Genomic DNA, 16,990 nt, shown 5'->3' with positions numbered 1-16,990 from the left:
TCCCATTTATTGGCATTGGAAATCTCACTAAGAGGACAATTCCAACCTGGTGAAATGGGGTGCTGCAGGCAGAATTGGTATCAGGTGCCTCGGGAGTACTTGTGGCATGTACTTCCATCATTGGCATTCTTTACAGTGATTTGAGGAGTGTCTAATGTATCAGTTGTGACCTGGCCTGTGATACCTGTATCTGCTGTCTGATCACCTGGGATTTGTGATGAATCTACTCAGAACCAGAGTGTCATGGAAATATTTTAGGATAATGCGATAGATGGGCTGGGTTGACGACTGACCATTTCTGCTCCAATGCATCATAGTTCATCTTACGTAACATTCTGCTTATTAACTCTATTTTACTTTGGTTGGTTCTCCCTTCTTTGAGGCTTTTATGGTTTTCAGCAGTGCTGGATCTTCCCTCTGTTGAGCAGCAACGTTGTTTAGTGGAGTGATGGCTGAGATTTAATACACTATACTGTGTTCCAAACAATGATTGGTTTAAATGCAGTCCTTGTGTGTGTGCTTTTGTATACTACTGTGACATTGTGCTCCTGAAGCCTCAGCACCCATCTCACCAGTTAACTCAATGTACCCTTCTTGCTAGTCAACCAAAATGGTGGTCCATATTAATAATGAATGGATTGCCAAATCAGTATGACTTGAACTTGTTGATGCTCTGAACAACTGCAAGGCACTCTTTCTTGGGTGTAGAGTAGTTTACCTCAGATATTGATAGTATTCTGGAAGCATAAGCTATCACCTTTTCAGCACCTCCCTGAATTTTTACTAGAACTGCACATATCTCATTCCCACTAGTGATGGTGTGAAGTTCTCTCTCAACATTCTCGTTACACAATGCTAGGACTGAAGATGATTTTAGCACCTCCTTGAAGGTCAGGAAAGATCTCTCTTGCACATTGTTCCAGCAAAATTATGCATCTTTCTGCAGGAGTTCTTGCAAGGGATGTACCACCACATTCTGAGGAAACTTCACATAAAAAATGTGCCAACAAGATGGAAAATCTGACTGCTCATACTCTCTCTGGACAGAAGCAAGATCCATTCTCATTGATTAGGCATCACCAGATTCTTATTTCTTTGGTGATGAAGAGGCACTTTTTGCGATTCAGGCAGGGGCCTGCAGTCTGAACATAATTCAATGTGGTTGTCTGGCAGCTTCGATATTCTTCAAATGTCTTTTAAAAATTACAGTATCATCTAGAAGCAAAGACTCACCATCCATTTAAGATGTCAAAGCTGCTTGTCATGCATGTGTTATACAGCCCAAATGGCATAACTTTAAACTCATGGAGAGAATCATATGTTATGAAGGCAGTCTTTCCCCAGTCATCCTCAGCAACCTCAGTTTGCCAGTAACTTGTCTGAATATTCATAGCAGGGAAATACTTGACTCCTTCCAAGCAGTCCAGGGTGTCATCAATGCACAGCAATAGGCAGACTCCCTTTTTCATGATTTTATTCTGTTACCCGTAGTCAGTACAGACATGTCATGTGCCATCCTCCTCCTTCACAAGGACCACAGGAGAGGACCAAGAACACTCTGAAGACTCAATGATTTTAATCCACAGCATCTTTTCCACTTCCTCCCAAATTATGTGTAATTCAACTAATAACACTATATGAGTGCTGGCTAGTTGATGGATTATCCCCTGTGTTAATATGGTGTTTTACCACAGGCCTCTTGGTCTATCTTTTCTCCATTCCAGATGTGAAAGCATCCAAAAATTGACATAAAACAGGCAGCACTTGGAAATGTTGTCCCTCTGTCAGATAAATCCTATTTGCAATTTGATAGTTTTTCCTTCCACTGTCTTGTCTGTAGTGCTGGCAGAACACAATACTTCAATACTTTGTTTATGGTATGGAGCTGCCCATCCTGGATTGCTTCGGTTGTTCCTATGCACATATCTTTAGGGATGTGCTGTGGCTTGTGACATTTAGTTATCCAAAGTTCTCCTTGACTATCTGCAATGCTTATGATGTTGCTGGTATGCATTTTTCTATTTTTTTCTTTTGGGCTTGAGTATATATATATTAAAAACAGAGATTCCATGACTTACCAAACGGGAAAGCGCTGGTAGATAGGCACAATAAAAAACACACAAACACACACACAAAATTTCGAGCTTTCGCAACCCCTGGTTGCTTCATCAGGAAAGATGGAAGGAGAGGGAAAGAGGGAAGGAGAGGGAAAGATGAAAGGATTTGGGTTTTACGGAAGAGGGTAAGGAGTCATTCCAATCCCAGGAGCGGAAAGACTTACCTTAGGGGGAAAAAAGGACAGGTATACACTCGCGCACGCACACACACACATATCCATCCACACATATACAGACACAAGCAGACATATTTAAAGACAAAGAGTGGTTACACGACAATAACATCCCTGTAATGGACTGGCCTGCATTGAATCCTGACCTGAATCCTATAGAACACATTTGGGATGTTTTGGAACACCGACTTCATGCCAGGCCTCACTGACCAACAATGATACCTCTCCTCAGTGCAGCACTCCATGAAGAATAAGCTGCCATTCCCCAAGAAACCTTCCAGCACCTGAATGAACATATGCCTCTAAGAGTGGAAGCTGTCATTATGGCTAAGGGTGGGCCTATGCCATATTGAATTCCAGTATTACTGACGGAGGGTGCCACAAACTTTTAAGTCATTTGCAGCCAGGTGTCTGGATACTTTTGATCACATAATGTACATTAAAATGTAAGCGTTTAAAAAGAGGGCATTTGGTCAGGAAATGGTAAACCATCAAAGGCTGATGCCAATGAGCACAAAGCGGTGGGGGATCATCTATCAACAAATGGCAATGGCTAAAACGACAATGCCCAATACATAACCTAGCTAAAATGATCTCCTCATAGCGAGAGGGCCAAGAGGAGGTTGGCCAAGTAGCCCAGATAGGTTTAAAACCCCAGAGCTAGTTCCCATGAAGGGAAGACCAGTGGTTATGCCAAAGTGACAGACGACAGATGGCAACACGGAGATCATTGGAAGGAATGGAAGAACTAGTGGGCCAAGGTTAGAATGACTGCAGCCTTGGCAGCAGCATCAGGAGCCTTGTTTCCCATCAGACTGATGTGACCAGGGACCCACATTAATATCATAGGTGCTCCCTCATGAGTGAGCAAGTGAAAGCTTTCTTGGAACTGTTACACTAAGGGATGGACTGTGTGTAGCACACACAGGCTCTGAAGGGCACTGAGAGAATCAGAGCAGATATGAGAACTGAAAAACCTGTGTCAGTGGATGTACTGTATGGCCTGATACAGGGCAAAGAACTCTGGTGTGAATACTGAGAAGTGTTACAGAAGCCAATACCGACACCACAGTCAGTCCGAGAGCAATCAGTTTATACAAAGGTACTACTGCTAAGTTCTGTGTGAAGCTCAAGAAACTCACAGTGATAAATAGAATATGGAGTAGTGTCCTTAGGAAGTGCATGAAGTCTAAAGTGAACACAGGCTATGGCATGAAGCCAAGGTGGCAGGTAGCAATAGCTGAAAGTGAATTCAAGGAGGTACCAGAAGAGGGATGTACGTCATACTGGTAAGCAAAGGAGTCATTGAAAAAGAAATATCTGGCATACTTAAAACTCTTATTATTAACTTTCACAATCTGATATTTATTAAATTTATTTTTGGATTCAGTTATAAAATAATGATATAACTTGGTGAAGATTATTCTTTTGTCAAAGATGTTTGTAAACTCTCTGGAATATTGTTAGCACCACAGAATGTGTAGGAGTAGTGGGCATGTCTCTAATGGAATCTAACATGTTTTTAATTTTGACAATAACAATTTAATTGTTGGTTTTATGGAAGTGGAGATTGTAAAGTCAGTGTGATATAGAAGAATGTGACATTATTATTATTTCTTTCTTTTCTCAGACATTATGTCTGGTCAAAAATGGAAAGTGACGCGGACCTTGATCAAGCGTGACTTCCTTTTAACTGTATGGTATATGTTATATTGCATTTAGGAACTTTGGGGTGATTGAACATGTATCAATAATTACGGATTTCTGTAGTTGTATATATAAGTTTAGATGTAGCTGTATTGCATTGATGTACTGGTGGATATTGTGTGGTATGACTCCTGTAGTTGATAGTATAATTGGTATAATGTCAACTTTATCCTGATGCCACATGTCCTTGACTTCCTCAGCCAGTTGAATGTATTTTTCAATTTTTTCTCCTGTTTTCTTTTGTATATTTGTTGTATTGGGTATGGATATTTCGATTAGTTGTGTTAATTTCTTCTTTTTATTGGTGAGTATGATGTCAGGTTTGTTATGTGGTGATGTTTTATCTGTTATAATGGTTCTGTTCCAGTATAATTTGTATTCATCATTCTCCAGTACTTTTTGTGGTGCATACTTGTACGTGGGAACGTGTTATTATTATTGACATTTTTTTCTCAGACTGTTAAGTCTGGTTAAAAATGGAACGTGACGCGGACCTTGATCAAGCGTGACTTCCTTGTAACTTATTATTATTATTATTATTATTATTATTACAGGTGCAATCAGAAACAATGCAACAGGCATTCTAAATATTAATCTAGTCATCTGGAACCCACAAAGTTAAAAAGAATAAAGAATTCAGCCTCAAGAATCTACCCCTAGACGTATTGAAGAGTATGATTACAAGATGCAGAAATAAAAAATACCTATAGTCTAGTTTTGAATGAATAAGCGATCATTACAAACAGAGAAGGGCAGTCCGATCCACTCCCCACAAAGTACTGTTGAGAACACGTAGGACAATGAGGGACTGGGTACAGTGGGTGGCCAGATAAGCCATGTGGGAGGGCAAAGAAAGTTTCCTATGAAGCATGAGCCCCAGGAACTTCATAGTTCCAGTGAATGGCAGAGCAACAAGCCCAAGGTGTAGAGACTGTGAAAGAAACCAATTGCACCATCAGAAATTCATACAAGTGGTTTTGTCAATGGAAGACCAAAAGTTATTGTTGATGCTCCATAAGTAAAGACATCAAGACATTGCTGGAGATGCTGGCCAAGGAGACGAGTCTGTGAAGAACTGCAATAGATTGCAAAATCGTCTATGAAAAGGGAGCTGAAGACACCTGGCAGAAGAGAGACTGGACTCAGGTATGGGTATGACAGTGCCTTTATGCCAGCATCTGGGAAACATGTCATCCGTCCAGTTGAAATTTTATTTCCATGCGTGAATTGAGTCACGGCATTCCTCAGTCCACCAAGGGAGTGGGACACAATGTGGTAAAAAGGACAAGAAATTGGATGTTCTGCGGTGGTAAGGATAACGTTTGCACAAGGTACTCTACCTGGTCATGACAATTGATATTCATTGAAGGTTACTGGAGGAGGAGTAAAGCCTCCAGTCAGCCTCAGAAAGCTGTCAGTTGGGTTTACCTGTAGCTGTGGTAGGAGTCAGCAAACAGACAGCATACAGGAAACGGTCACTCAAATACATGTCAGATAGAACAGCCCACTCAAGATGATGGGCAAGTTGAGCAGTGCAGAACAAGAGGTTCAAATGGGAATAGTTGTGTGAGGAGTTTGAAAGGAATGAGGTGCTCCAGTGTCAAGACAAATGAGGTTGAACAGATTGAGAAGATCAGCCAAGAGGGTACCTCTCAGACAGGTTCTGAAAGAGCCCCAAAGGGGATGGTGTGCATTAAAGGGGTGAGGGAGTTACAATAAGCTGGAGGAAGTCTGCCATAGTGACCAAATGACAGATGTAGAAGGTGCAAAAAGAAAAGGTGAAAAGGTGAAGGAAAATGCAGACTGCAACAACTTTCAACCAGGTGTTCAATGAGATGGTATGACTATAAATGTCTTCCCAGATGAGCAGCATGACTCCTCCATGAGATGGAAAGCCATCCTCAGGGTTGAAGTAGACTGGAAAGAAATGCGAATGTATCTGCTGATCCAGCATGGGCAGTGGACATCAGCTGGTCAAGTAAGTATCAATGAAATTCAGCACCAGACATGTAGTTCAGATGTTATTTTATTTTATTCTGACCACCAGTTTTGACATTCCACTGTGCCACCTTCTGGTCCCTTATGTGTCTCCCAAACAAACCATTTTGTCATACTGTGTCATATATTCCTAGATGTTACGAGTTCAAAACCGTGTACCAAGTGCTTAATTCAAAGACTTGATTGCAACCAAGTGTTCGAATTAAGCACATGGAATACAGCTTCGAACTTATGACATCCAGGAATATATGGCATTGTATGACCGTGCTGTTTATTTTTGAGAAATGCATGTGGAGCCTGAAGGTGGCATAGTGGAACGCCAAAACTGGTAGTGAAAATAAAATAACACCTCAACTTCATGGCTGTTGGCGAATTTCACTGATAAGAAATGCAAGGGATCAAAGTGACTGTTAGAACACAATTTTGTATCCTGGGGGCAACAAACAAGTGGAAACTGTGATTCCAAGAGCAGCCATAATTCCTCCTTGCTCGATCTAATGCTATGGAGGTTCCATTGGGGAAGAGTCATGACAGGGAAAGGGAGGATGGGGAAGAGAGAAGGGTTCTCACCTCAGCTGCTGCCAAGTACCAGCCTTTGAAAACTCACTGCTACATGGCGCAGAGACTAGAGGATCCTGCTCCATAAGATCTAGAGAGGTGTCAGCATTCTCACTGGGTTGGTCTGCATATTCCATGGCAGAAAAATGGTTGGCTGTGCACACTGGAAAAAAGGAGGTCATCCAGGTGACAGTATCATGTGACAAAACCACTGAAGAGGATCTCAGAGTCAGCAAAGGAGAAGAGCAGTTGTCTTTGCTTGATTTCTTGGAGACTTTACGACTGGCAGATGAAGATTCAGGTGTGTGTTTGCTGGAGGAACATAAAGTCTTCAAAAGAGTATACCTTCTGTCCATTCTCACCTGCTGGCTGTGCAGCAGGTGGTGGTGATACCATGATACTGGATGATTTTACAACTGCAGCATTGAATTTGAGGCCACAAATCTGTGTGGCCATGTCCTTCATGGAGTGAGGTGTAGCAAGACTAGTACCAGATGGTAAAATTAAAGGCTTCTGACTAACCAAGAACTTGCAAGCAACAGGGTAAGGCACTTTCTCCTTCAGCTGGATTTCCTGAATGGCCCACTCACTGAGATACATGGGACATCCTTGAAATGAGGCTGCATGGTTGCCATTGCAATTGATACAGCTGGGAGAAGGAGGTGGGAAATTGCCCTTGTGAGCATCCCTACCCCAAGTAAAACATTTGGCCATGTTTTGACAAGAAATTCAAGTGTGGCTGTAATGTTGATACTGGTACTAGCACACTGGATTTGGAATGTATGGTCGGACGATGATGACTTCATAGCCTGCTTTGATCATTCACGGAAGCACTACTCTATTGAACGTAACAAAAAGAATGCATGTAGGCACGAAGGAGGCACCTATCTTTTTCATGACCTGATGGACTGTAGTGATGCCCTGGTCAGAGAGGTAAGTCAAGCACCCTTGTGAGGAAAAAAAAACACACACACACACCACCACATGAAGAATTCAGCATTTGAGAATCACAATTAGTCTCCAAAAGCGAAGTGCCGCTGTGTAAATGAGAGAATGACTTCACAGGGCTGGCAGTTGCATCAACATCTCTCTAAATAATAAACACTAACCATAGCAAAGGACTGACCATCTTCAGTACATGATACCATGAGGAACTGACGTGCAGCTGTGACCGTCTTAGAATCTTTAGCCCGACTCTGTTTATTTTTAGTAATAAACTGAAATGGTGTCAGGCTCACTGTGAGAAAATTTCCGATGTTTACCAATGTCTCCGATGGCACACACTTTCCAACTGTGGCCCCCCTCCTCTCTTTGAGAGTTTGGGGACGTAACAGTGTAAGTTTTTTTTTTTTTTTAGGGCGCAAAACTGCTATGGCCATTAGCGCCCAGTCCATGACTTAGGAAACAGTAAAAAACCGAAAATGGAGACCAGGAGCAATGGGAACGAAACTCATAAAATAGGAGAAACTAAAAGCAGAAGGAAGGCTTAAAAATCCACTACAGAAAGGGATTGGTTGTCCCCCCAAAAAAAAAAAACTTCAAATGACTGATGTCATTTCACTGGCACTAATAAATTCGAGAACATGATCGGCCAAGCGCGTGTCATCTGCTAAAATTGACGATATATCAGGCGACAGCTGTAGACGGGCGTGTAACAGAGTAAAATAGGGGCACTCAATTAAAAGGTGTCTTACCGTCCACAGCTGAGAGCAGTGAGGACAGAGTGGGGGAGGATCACCGCTTAAAAGATGTCAATGGCTAAAAAGACAGTGCCCTATCCGAAGTCTAGTTAAAATTACCTCCTCCAGACGACGCGTTCAGGAGGAAGAGGTCCAAGCACAAGGAAGAGCTTTCACGTTTATTACGGGGAAGTGTCGACCAATGTGCATGCCATAAAAGAACAACACAACAACATAAAACGCTCCGTAGATTGGCGAAGGGAATCAATTGAATAGCTGGCTGAAGGAGACAGACTGCAGCCTTGGCTGCTATATCGGCCACCTCATTTCTGCAGATACCAATGTGTCCCAGGAGCCAGAGGAACGCCACCGAGACGCCCCCCCAGGTGGAACAAGCGAAGACAGTCCTGAATCCGGTGGACCAGAAGGTGGACAGGGTAAAGAGCTTGGAGACTGAGGAGAGAGCTGAGAGAATCTGAACAGATAATATACTGTATCCGCTGATGGCGGCGGATGTAGTGGACAGCCTGGAGAACAGCATAAAGCTCCGCAGTATAAACCAAACACTGGTCGGGAAGCCGAAATTGATTTGGGGTGTCGCCAACAATATAGGCATTCCCTACACCTAATGATGGATGCCACATTTATTTACACTGATGGCTCGAAAACTTCATTTGTGCACATAGAGCAGAAAATGCCCAACGATAAACAAGTGAAGGGGTACCATCCTTGGGAAACTGGCAAAGGTCAGGCAGATTCGAGGACGGAGCCAAAGCGGTGCTGTACCCCAAGTTGTCAAGAAGGTTTTAGGAAAGCGGAAGGAAAGAGAATGGAGCAGTTGACGGAAGTGGACTCCCACTGGTAGTAGGGAGGAGGGGCGGCCTGCATACCCTACATCAATGGAGGCGTCGAAAAAAATGTCATGGGCTGGATTAGCAGGCATGGAAGACAGATGGCTAGCATAACGACTCAGAAGGACTGCTCGCCGATTGGACAGTGGAGGTTCAGCAGTCTCAGCATAAAGGCTTTCCACAGGGTTGGTGTAAAAAGCTCCAGACACTAAACGTAATCCATGGTGGGGGATAGAGTCGAGACGCCGAAGAATAGACGGCCGAGCAGAGGAGTAGACTCTGCTTCCATAGTCCAATTTCGAGTGCACTAAGGCGCGATAGAGGTGGAGAAGGACCACTCAGTCCACTCCCCAGGAGGTAACATTCAGGACACGGAGGGTGTTGAGGGATCGCAGACAGCGAGCCGAAAGATAGGAAACGTGGGAGGACCAGCACAGTTTTCTGTCAAACATAAGACCCAAGAATTTAGCGACGTCTGAAAATGGAAGGTTGACAGGACCTAGATGTAAGGAGGGCGGAAGAAACTCCTTACGTCGCCAAAAATTAACACAAACGGTCTTACTGGGAGAAAAACGGAAGCCGGTGTCGATGCTCCAAGAGTGGAGGCGATCGAGACATCCTTGAAGACGTCGTTCAAGAAGGCTGGTCCATTGAGAGCTGTAGTAGATCACAAAATTGTCCACAAAGAGGGAGCCCGAGACATCAGGAAGGAGACAATCCATAACTGGATTTATGGCAATGGCAGACAGTACAACACTCAGCACAGAGTCCTGGGGTACCCCGTTTTCTTGGGTGAAAGTACGGGAGAGAGTAGTGTTCACCTTCACCCTAATTGTGCGTTCTGCCATAAATTCGCGAAGAAAAAGGGGCAGCCGACCTCGAAAGCCCCAAGAGAACAGTGTGTGGAGGATGCCTGTCCTCCAACAGGTATCGTATGCTCTCTCCAGATCAAAAAAATATTGCTACTGTTTGGCGTTTCCGGAGAAAATTGTTCATGATATAAGTGGAGAGAGCAACAAGATGGTCAACTGCAGAACGATGCTTTCGGAATCCGCATTGGGCAGGTGTTAAAAGACTGCGGGGCTCCAGCCACCAAGCTAAACGGCAATTCACCATACGCTCCAAAACCTTACAGACACTACTCGTGAGAGAAATGGGGCGATAGCTAGAGGGGAGATGTTTGTCCTTTCCAGGTTTCGGAGCAGGAACGACGATAGCTTCCCGCCATCGTCTGGGAAAAGTACTGTTGGTCCAAATTCGATTATAAATGCGAAGGAGGTAACGCAGACTATGGGTTGATAAATGCAGCAACATTTGGACGTGGATACCATCCAGTCCTGGGGCGGAGGAGCGAGAAGAAGAGAGTGCATGTTGCAGTTCCCGCATGGAGAAAACAGTATTGTAGCTTTCGCGATTTTGAGAGGAGAAAGCAAGAGGTCGCACTTCCGCTGCACGTTTCTTCGGGAGAAAAGCTGGTGGGTAATTTGAAGAGCTTGAAATCTCAGCAGAGTGCTGACGTAATGAGTTAGAAATTGCGATGGGGTCCACTAATGTATCATGCACGACAGTGAGCCCAGAGAACGGGGAGAAACTAGGCACGCCTGATAACCGTCGAAGCCGACTCCAAACTTCCGAGGAGGGAGTGAAGGTGTTAAATGAGCTAATAAAGAATGTCCAGCTTGCCTTCTTGCTATCGTGGATGACACAACGACATCGCGCACGGAACTGCTTATAGCGGATACAGTTGGCCAAAGTAGGATGGTGGCGGAAAACGGGAAGAGCATGTCGCCGCTCACGTATTGCGTCACGGCACGCCTCGTTCCACCAAGGAACTGGGGGGCGCTGGGGCAATTCGGAGGTGCGTGGTGTTGAACGTTCTGCAGCTGTAAGAATAACGTCGGTAATATGTGTGACCTCATCATCGACGCTGGGAAAGTGATGGTCATCGAATGTCGCTAGAGACGAAAAAAGTGTCCAATCGGCTTGGGCAAACTTCCAGCGTCACGGGCGCATGTATGGCAGTTGAGGCTGCAGTCTAAGGACACATGGAAAGCGGTCACTCAAGCGTGTATCATCAAGGGCGAACCATTCGAAGCGCCGAGCTAGCGGAACAGTACCGACCACAAGGTCCAAATGAGATAAATTTGTCGTGGAGGCAGACAAAAATGTAGGGACCCCAGTGTTGAGGCAAACTAGATCCGCTTGGTGGAAGACGTCTAGCAATAGTGAGCCATGTGGACAAGGATGTGGAGATCCCCAAAGCGGGTGGTGGGCATTGAAGTCCCCAACCAGCAAATAGGGGGGTGGGAGCTGACCAAGAAGATGAAGGAGATCAGCTCATGCCATTGGTGTGGACGATGGAATGTATACAGTACAAAGAGAAAAGGTATATCCAGAAAGGGAAAGACAGACCGTGACAGCTTGGAAGGAACTGTTTAAGTGGATTGGGTGATAATGGAGAGTATCATGGAGAAGAATCATGAGTCCTCCATGGGCTGGAGTGCCTTCAACAGAGGGGAGATCAAATCGGACGGACTGAAAATGAGGGAGAACAAAGCAGTCATGGGGACGCAGCTTTGTTTCCTGAAGACAGAAGATGACCAGCGAGTAGGATCATAAGAAGGCAGAAGATCCTGATCCATAGGTTGTTCAGGAGCAGCTCCTGCCACCAGCGATCGGCCGGTTGATCGGCCGCTAGCAGTGCGCCTCAGCGACACCGAAGATGGCCGAGGGCGATTTCCGCCAGGTGGTGCTGTAGATGGGACATGCCTTGGTGGAGAAGGAGATGAACTGGGTTTCTTTGTAGCCTTCTTGGAAATATGATGTTTAGATGAAGGAGGAACCGATGGTTGTGAAGTTGGGGTACGTAAAAAATCTTCACGAGTATGCTCTTTTTTCGAAGTGTTGGTGGCTGACTTTTGGGCTCGAGATTTAGCAGAACCCGATGAAGGGTGAGCCATAGAGTGGGCAGGCGAAAGTGGTGAGGTTGAACGGGCGACCTTTGCGCTGGCCGATCTGACGACCGTGGCACTAAAGGTGAGGTCGCAAGTCTGCGTGGCCTCCTCCTTTGTGGGCCGAGGAGAAGCAAGAAAAGTGCTGTATTTTCCTGTCTGAGGCACGGTGGGCTGTCGACTGGCGAATAATTTTTGAGCAGCAAAGGTCGATACCTTTTCCTTCACCCTGATTTCCTGGATGAGCTTTTCGTCTTTAAAAACGGGGCAATCTCGAGAGGAAGCAGCGTGGTCACCCATACAGTTGTTGCAGTGAGGGGATGGAGGTGGACAAGCACCCTCATGGGCATCCTTGCCACACGTAACACATTTGGCCGGATTGGAACAGGACTGGCTGGTGTGATTGAACCGCTGACACTGATAGCAACGCGTAGGGTTTGGGACGTAAGGGTGAAAGGAAATTATCTCATAGCGTGCTTTGATTTTCAATGGGAGTTGAACTTTGTCAAATGTCAAGAAGACAGTGCGGGTTGGAATGATGTTCGTGTCAACCCCTTTCATAACTCTATGAACAGCCGTTACGCCCTGGTCAGACAGGTAGTGCTGAATTTCTTCGTCAGACAATCCATCGAGGGAGCATGTATAAATGACTCCACGCGAGGAATTTAAAGTGCAGTGCGCTTCAACCCGGACAGGGAAGGTGTGGAGCAGTGAAGTACGCAGCAATTTTTGTGCCTGGAGGGCACTGACTGTTTCTAACAACAAGGTGCCATTCCATAATCTGGAACAAGACTTTACAGGACCTGCAATTGCATCGACACCTTTCTGAATAATGAAGGGGTTGATCGTGGAGAAGTCGTGACCTTCGTCAGACCGAGAAACAACAAGGAACTGTGGCAACGATGGAAGAACTGTCTGTGGCTGAGACTCAGTGAACTTACGCTTGTGAGCAGACATAGTGGAAGTTGAGGAAACCATTGCGGAAGAATCCCCCATGATTACCGGTGTCTCTGATGGCGCGCTCCTCCCTTGTGGGGGCCCTCTCTGAGGGCACTCCCGCCTTAGGTGATTGTTCACACCTCGGGTCACACCTCCCGAAAAACGGACGGAGGGACCAATTGGCACTTTCGGAAGGTATCAGCTCGGGTAATCACCCCTCCCTGGGCCTGGCCGTTACCAGGGGTACGTACGTGTCCTACCTGTCTACCCGGGGCGGGGAATTACGCGTTACTCCGTCACCGGCTACGCACAAAAATGCGTGGGTCAGCCTTCAGACACGCACAGGGAGGAAGAAAGAGAAAGGGAAAAACAAAGAAAGGGAAAGGAAAGAGGAGAGGTCTCAAACGCCGCAGCAGAGAAAAGGGTAAAGAGAAGAGGTAAGGAAAAAAGAAGGACAAAGGAAGGATGAAGACATACAAGCAGAGAAGGCGAAGAATGCATTACATTTACAAGCGTCCGTCTCCGGACGTAGACACAAACCATACTCCCAGAGGGGGAGAAAGGGAGGAGAAAGCCAGAGGTGAGGGGAGGGGGGGCGAAGATGGGGGAGAGGGAAGGATGCGGAAAAGGAAGGTATGCAGCCCGGAAAGGAAGGAGGGCCACATTAGCTCGGGGTCCCATGCTCGCTACGCACGTATCCACAAAAGAGTTGTGGATCCCCTGAGGGGACCAGTGTAAGTGTGAACCCTGCCTGTCAATCTGTGGCTGGGAATTATGCATTATCCATTCATCTGTTACATAGTAGATGCATGGGCCAGCCTTCAGCATGGGCCCGCCTTCAGGAGTGCACAGTGAGTAAGAAGAGGAGACAAAGGAGGAAGGATAGGACATGGAGGAAAAAAAAGGGAAGAAACAGTGGAGGGACTGTTCTGTATTAGGCTACTGAAAATTCAGAGCAAATTCCCAAAAATATCCCGGGCATGTTCCCCAAGGGAGGGGAAGAAGAACAGCAAGACAACAGACATGCAGCATGGAAGGGAGAAGGTGTAGTACTCAGCACTGAAATGATATTTACCAGCGACACCAACATGCAGACAGAAATGCCTCCTTGACAGACAGTGCTGCTATTTACACCAACATTGTAATGTGCAAATATTCTGGAATATTCAAACATATGATACTTTGAGAACCATTTAGAGATGATAAATACTAAACAACAAATATTTTCTGGTGACTGGATGAGCAATGGTGATCTGTAGCATGCCAGCCAGTGATGCCATCCACTACTCCACAGCACAGCTTGTGATATTACTGTTAAAGTTCTGTGGAAGAAAAATTTGGCATATCTTTCTTTCTGCATTAAAGAAATTATAATATAGTCTTGTTTTATGAGATGTTCTATATACTGGAGTAGAACCTCACTACAGGGCACAGTAAGTATACGTAATGTAATGTAATGTAATACAATGTGAGCTTCTCTATTAGGAGCCTCTTAGAATATAGTGTAAAAGATCTGATGGTTATGTGTTTGTGGATAGCACCTGCTAGTAAAGGACTTTGCAACAGCATAAGTCTATTATGTAAAGGATTGCTCAATTCGGCAAGTGTCCCATGCAGTGGTGGCTACACTGTATGAAAGATACTGTTTGGTGAGGTAGGGATGACAATTACTGGTGTGGAGAATGATAAGGTTGAGGCTAATGCCAAAGGAGGTAAGAAGCTGAGCTGAAGAGGGCTAGACAAAACACTTAAGACCTAACATGTTAAAGCTTGAAGGAACGAGGATATAGTATCTTGGCTGTGAGTCCAGCTTATGAAGATATCCGGAACAAATGAACTGCACAATGAGTTTATGATTTAGAGCATCTAGGAAGGATTTCTATACATGGCACACAAAAAGATAGGCATATGCAGATGCCATGCAAGTGCCTATAGGTATGTCAACAGTCTGCATATTTTTCCTCTTTAATGACAAGTGGAGAATGGTATAGATGGTCATCTGTATAAAGAATAAGGTAGTGTGTTTGGAGCCCTAAGGACATTGGGCATGGACAAATGAGATGTTATTGTATATGGAGGAGCCCACATTAACAATCCCATAGCCAAATAGCAATGAGGTACAGACTGTGGAGGGACAACGAAGGAAGTGGTCTGTCATTTACATTGTTTGTTTATTGTCAATTACACTAATTTAGTTAAATCTTTAGTAAGAATCATCACTTGGTGTATCTTAATCTGTGGCATCTGCTGCCATACTACCTTTCCCTCTACCCCTCCAGACATACAGACACGCATCTTAGTAGAAGTATAACATTCAAGAAAATTTGAAATGGTAGGGCAAGTTGCAATGCAAAACACTCACCGAATTGTCTTGCACGTCACTTGATTTTCATCAGATTTATCTGAACAGTCAGTAGCTCCATCACAAACTTTGAAGCGCTCTATGCATTCTCCATTCTGACACTGGAAGTTTAGTGCACTGTAATTTTATTTTGGTTAATGACAATCCTTATACTCATTGATCTACAATTACAGACAGCAGAAAATGATAATCACTTACCCACAGTTCTGTCTTTTTACTCTGGCCACAGGATTTTCTGCTATAGATGAAACTGTTAAAGAAAGAAAGCAACTTTTTTTCAGATACACTGGTAGTTAAAACCTTGTTAGGTCACTAGATGCTAAATAAGCATAGATTTTACTGACACTAAAATGCAGTCTGAGTTTCTGGTCAGTTAGTAGTAGTATTTTTATGCTGTTTCACTGTTAACAAAAGTATATTCCATTAATAATCAAGTACCAAATTAAACCAGCCAATAACAGATATTTATATGTTGGGACAAAGTCTTATCAGTCTTACTGCAGATAAAGTTATCTCAACTATAGCATTATTACAGTTAGCATCCAACTGGAAAACAATGATACATAATAAATTTGATTAACATCAAATAAACAAACATCTTATTTCACATTGACATACCACCAGTCCAGATGGAAAGTACTGTAAAATACACTCCTGGAAATTGAAATAAGAACACCGTGAATTCATTGTCCCAGGAAGGGGAAACTTTATTGACACATTCCTGGGGTCAGATACATCACATGATCACACTGACAGAACCACAGGCACATAGACACAGGCAACAGAGCATGCACAATGTCGGCACTAGTACAGTGTATATCCACCTTTCACAGCAATGCTGGCTGCTATTCTCCCATGGAGACGATCGTAGAGATGCTGGATGTAGTTCTGTGGAATGGCTTGCCATGCCATTTCCACCTGGTGCCTCAGTTGGACCAGCGTTAGTGCTGGACGTGCAGACCGCGTGAGACGACGCTTCATCCAGTCCCAAACATGCTCAATGGGGGACAGATCCAGAGATCTTGCTGGCCAGGGTAGTTGACTTACACCTTCTAGAGCACGTTGGGTGGCACGGGATACATGTGGACGTGCATTGTCCTGTTGGAACAGCAAGTTCCCTTGCCGGTCTAGGAATGGTAGAACGATGGGTTCGATGACGGTTTGGATGTACCGTGCACTATTCAGTGTCCCCTCAACGATCACCAGTGGTGTACGGCCAGTGTAGGAGATCGCTCCCCACACCATGATGCTGGGTGTTGGCCCTGCGTGCCTCGGTCGTATGCAGTCCTGATTGTGGCGCTCACCTGCACGGCGCCAAACACGCATATGACCATCATTGGCACCAAGGCAGAAGCGACTCTCATCGCTGAAGACGACACATCTCCATTCGTCCCTCCATTCACGCCTGTCGTGACACCACTGGAGGCGGGCTGCACGATGTTGGGGCGTGAGCGAAAGACGGCCTAACGGTGTGCGGGACCATAGCCCAGCTTCATGGAGACGGTTGCGAATGGTCCTCGCCGATACCCCAGGAGCAACAGTGTCCCTAATTTGCTGGGAAGTGGCGGTGCGGTCCCCTACGGCACTGCGTAGGATCCTACAGTCTTGGCGTGCATCCGTGTGTCGCTGCGGTCCGGTCCCAGGTCGACGGGCAC

At 45.1% G+C, this 16,990-nt stretch overlaps 1 protein-coding gene across 1 annotated transcript in view; it reads right to left on the bottom strand.

Annotated features, from left to right (window-relative positions):
• The window catches only part of LOC126094908 (modular serine protease-like), a 225,083-nt gene that overhangs the window by 104,030 nt on the left and 104,063 nt on the right, over positions 1-16,990 (bottom strand). Inside the window, exons 2-3 of the mRNA XM_049909547.1 lie at positions 15,534-15,585; positions 15,336-15,452 (exon numbers count right to left, since the gene is read on the bottom strand). Coding sequence (XP_049765504.1) covers positions 15,336-15,452; positions 15,534-15,585 — 169 coding nt within the window. The remainder of the gene's footprint in view (positions 1-15,335; positions 15,453-15,533; positions 15,586-16,990) is intronic.

This window comes from Schistocerca cancellata, chromosome 8 (assembly GCF_023864275.1).
Source record: "Schistocerca cancellata isolate TAMUIC-IGC-003103 chromosome 8, iqSchCanc2.1, whole genome shotgun sequence".
Classification (NCBI taxonomy): domain Eukaryota; kingdom Metazoa; phylum Arthropoda; class Insecta; order Orthoptera; family Acrididae; genus Schistocerca; species Schistocerca cancellata.
The sequence above is the reverse complement of the archived record's forward strand: the minus strand, read 5'-3'. Positions and strand labels throughout refer to the sequence as shown.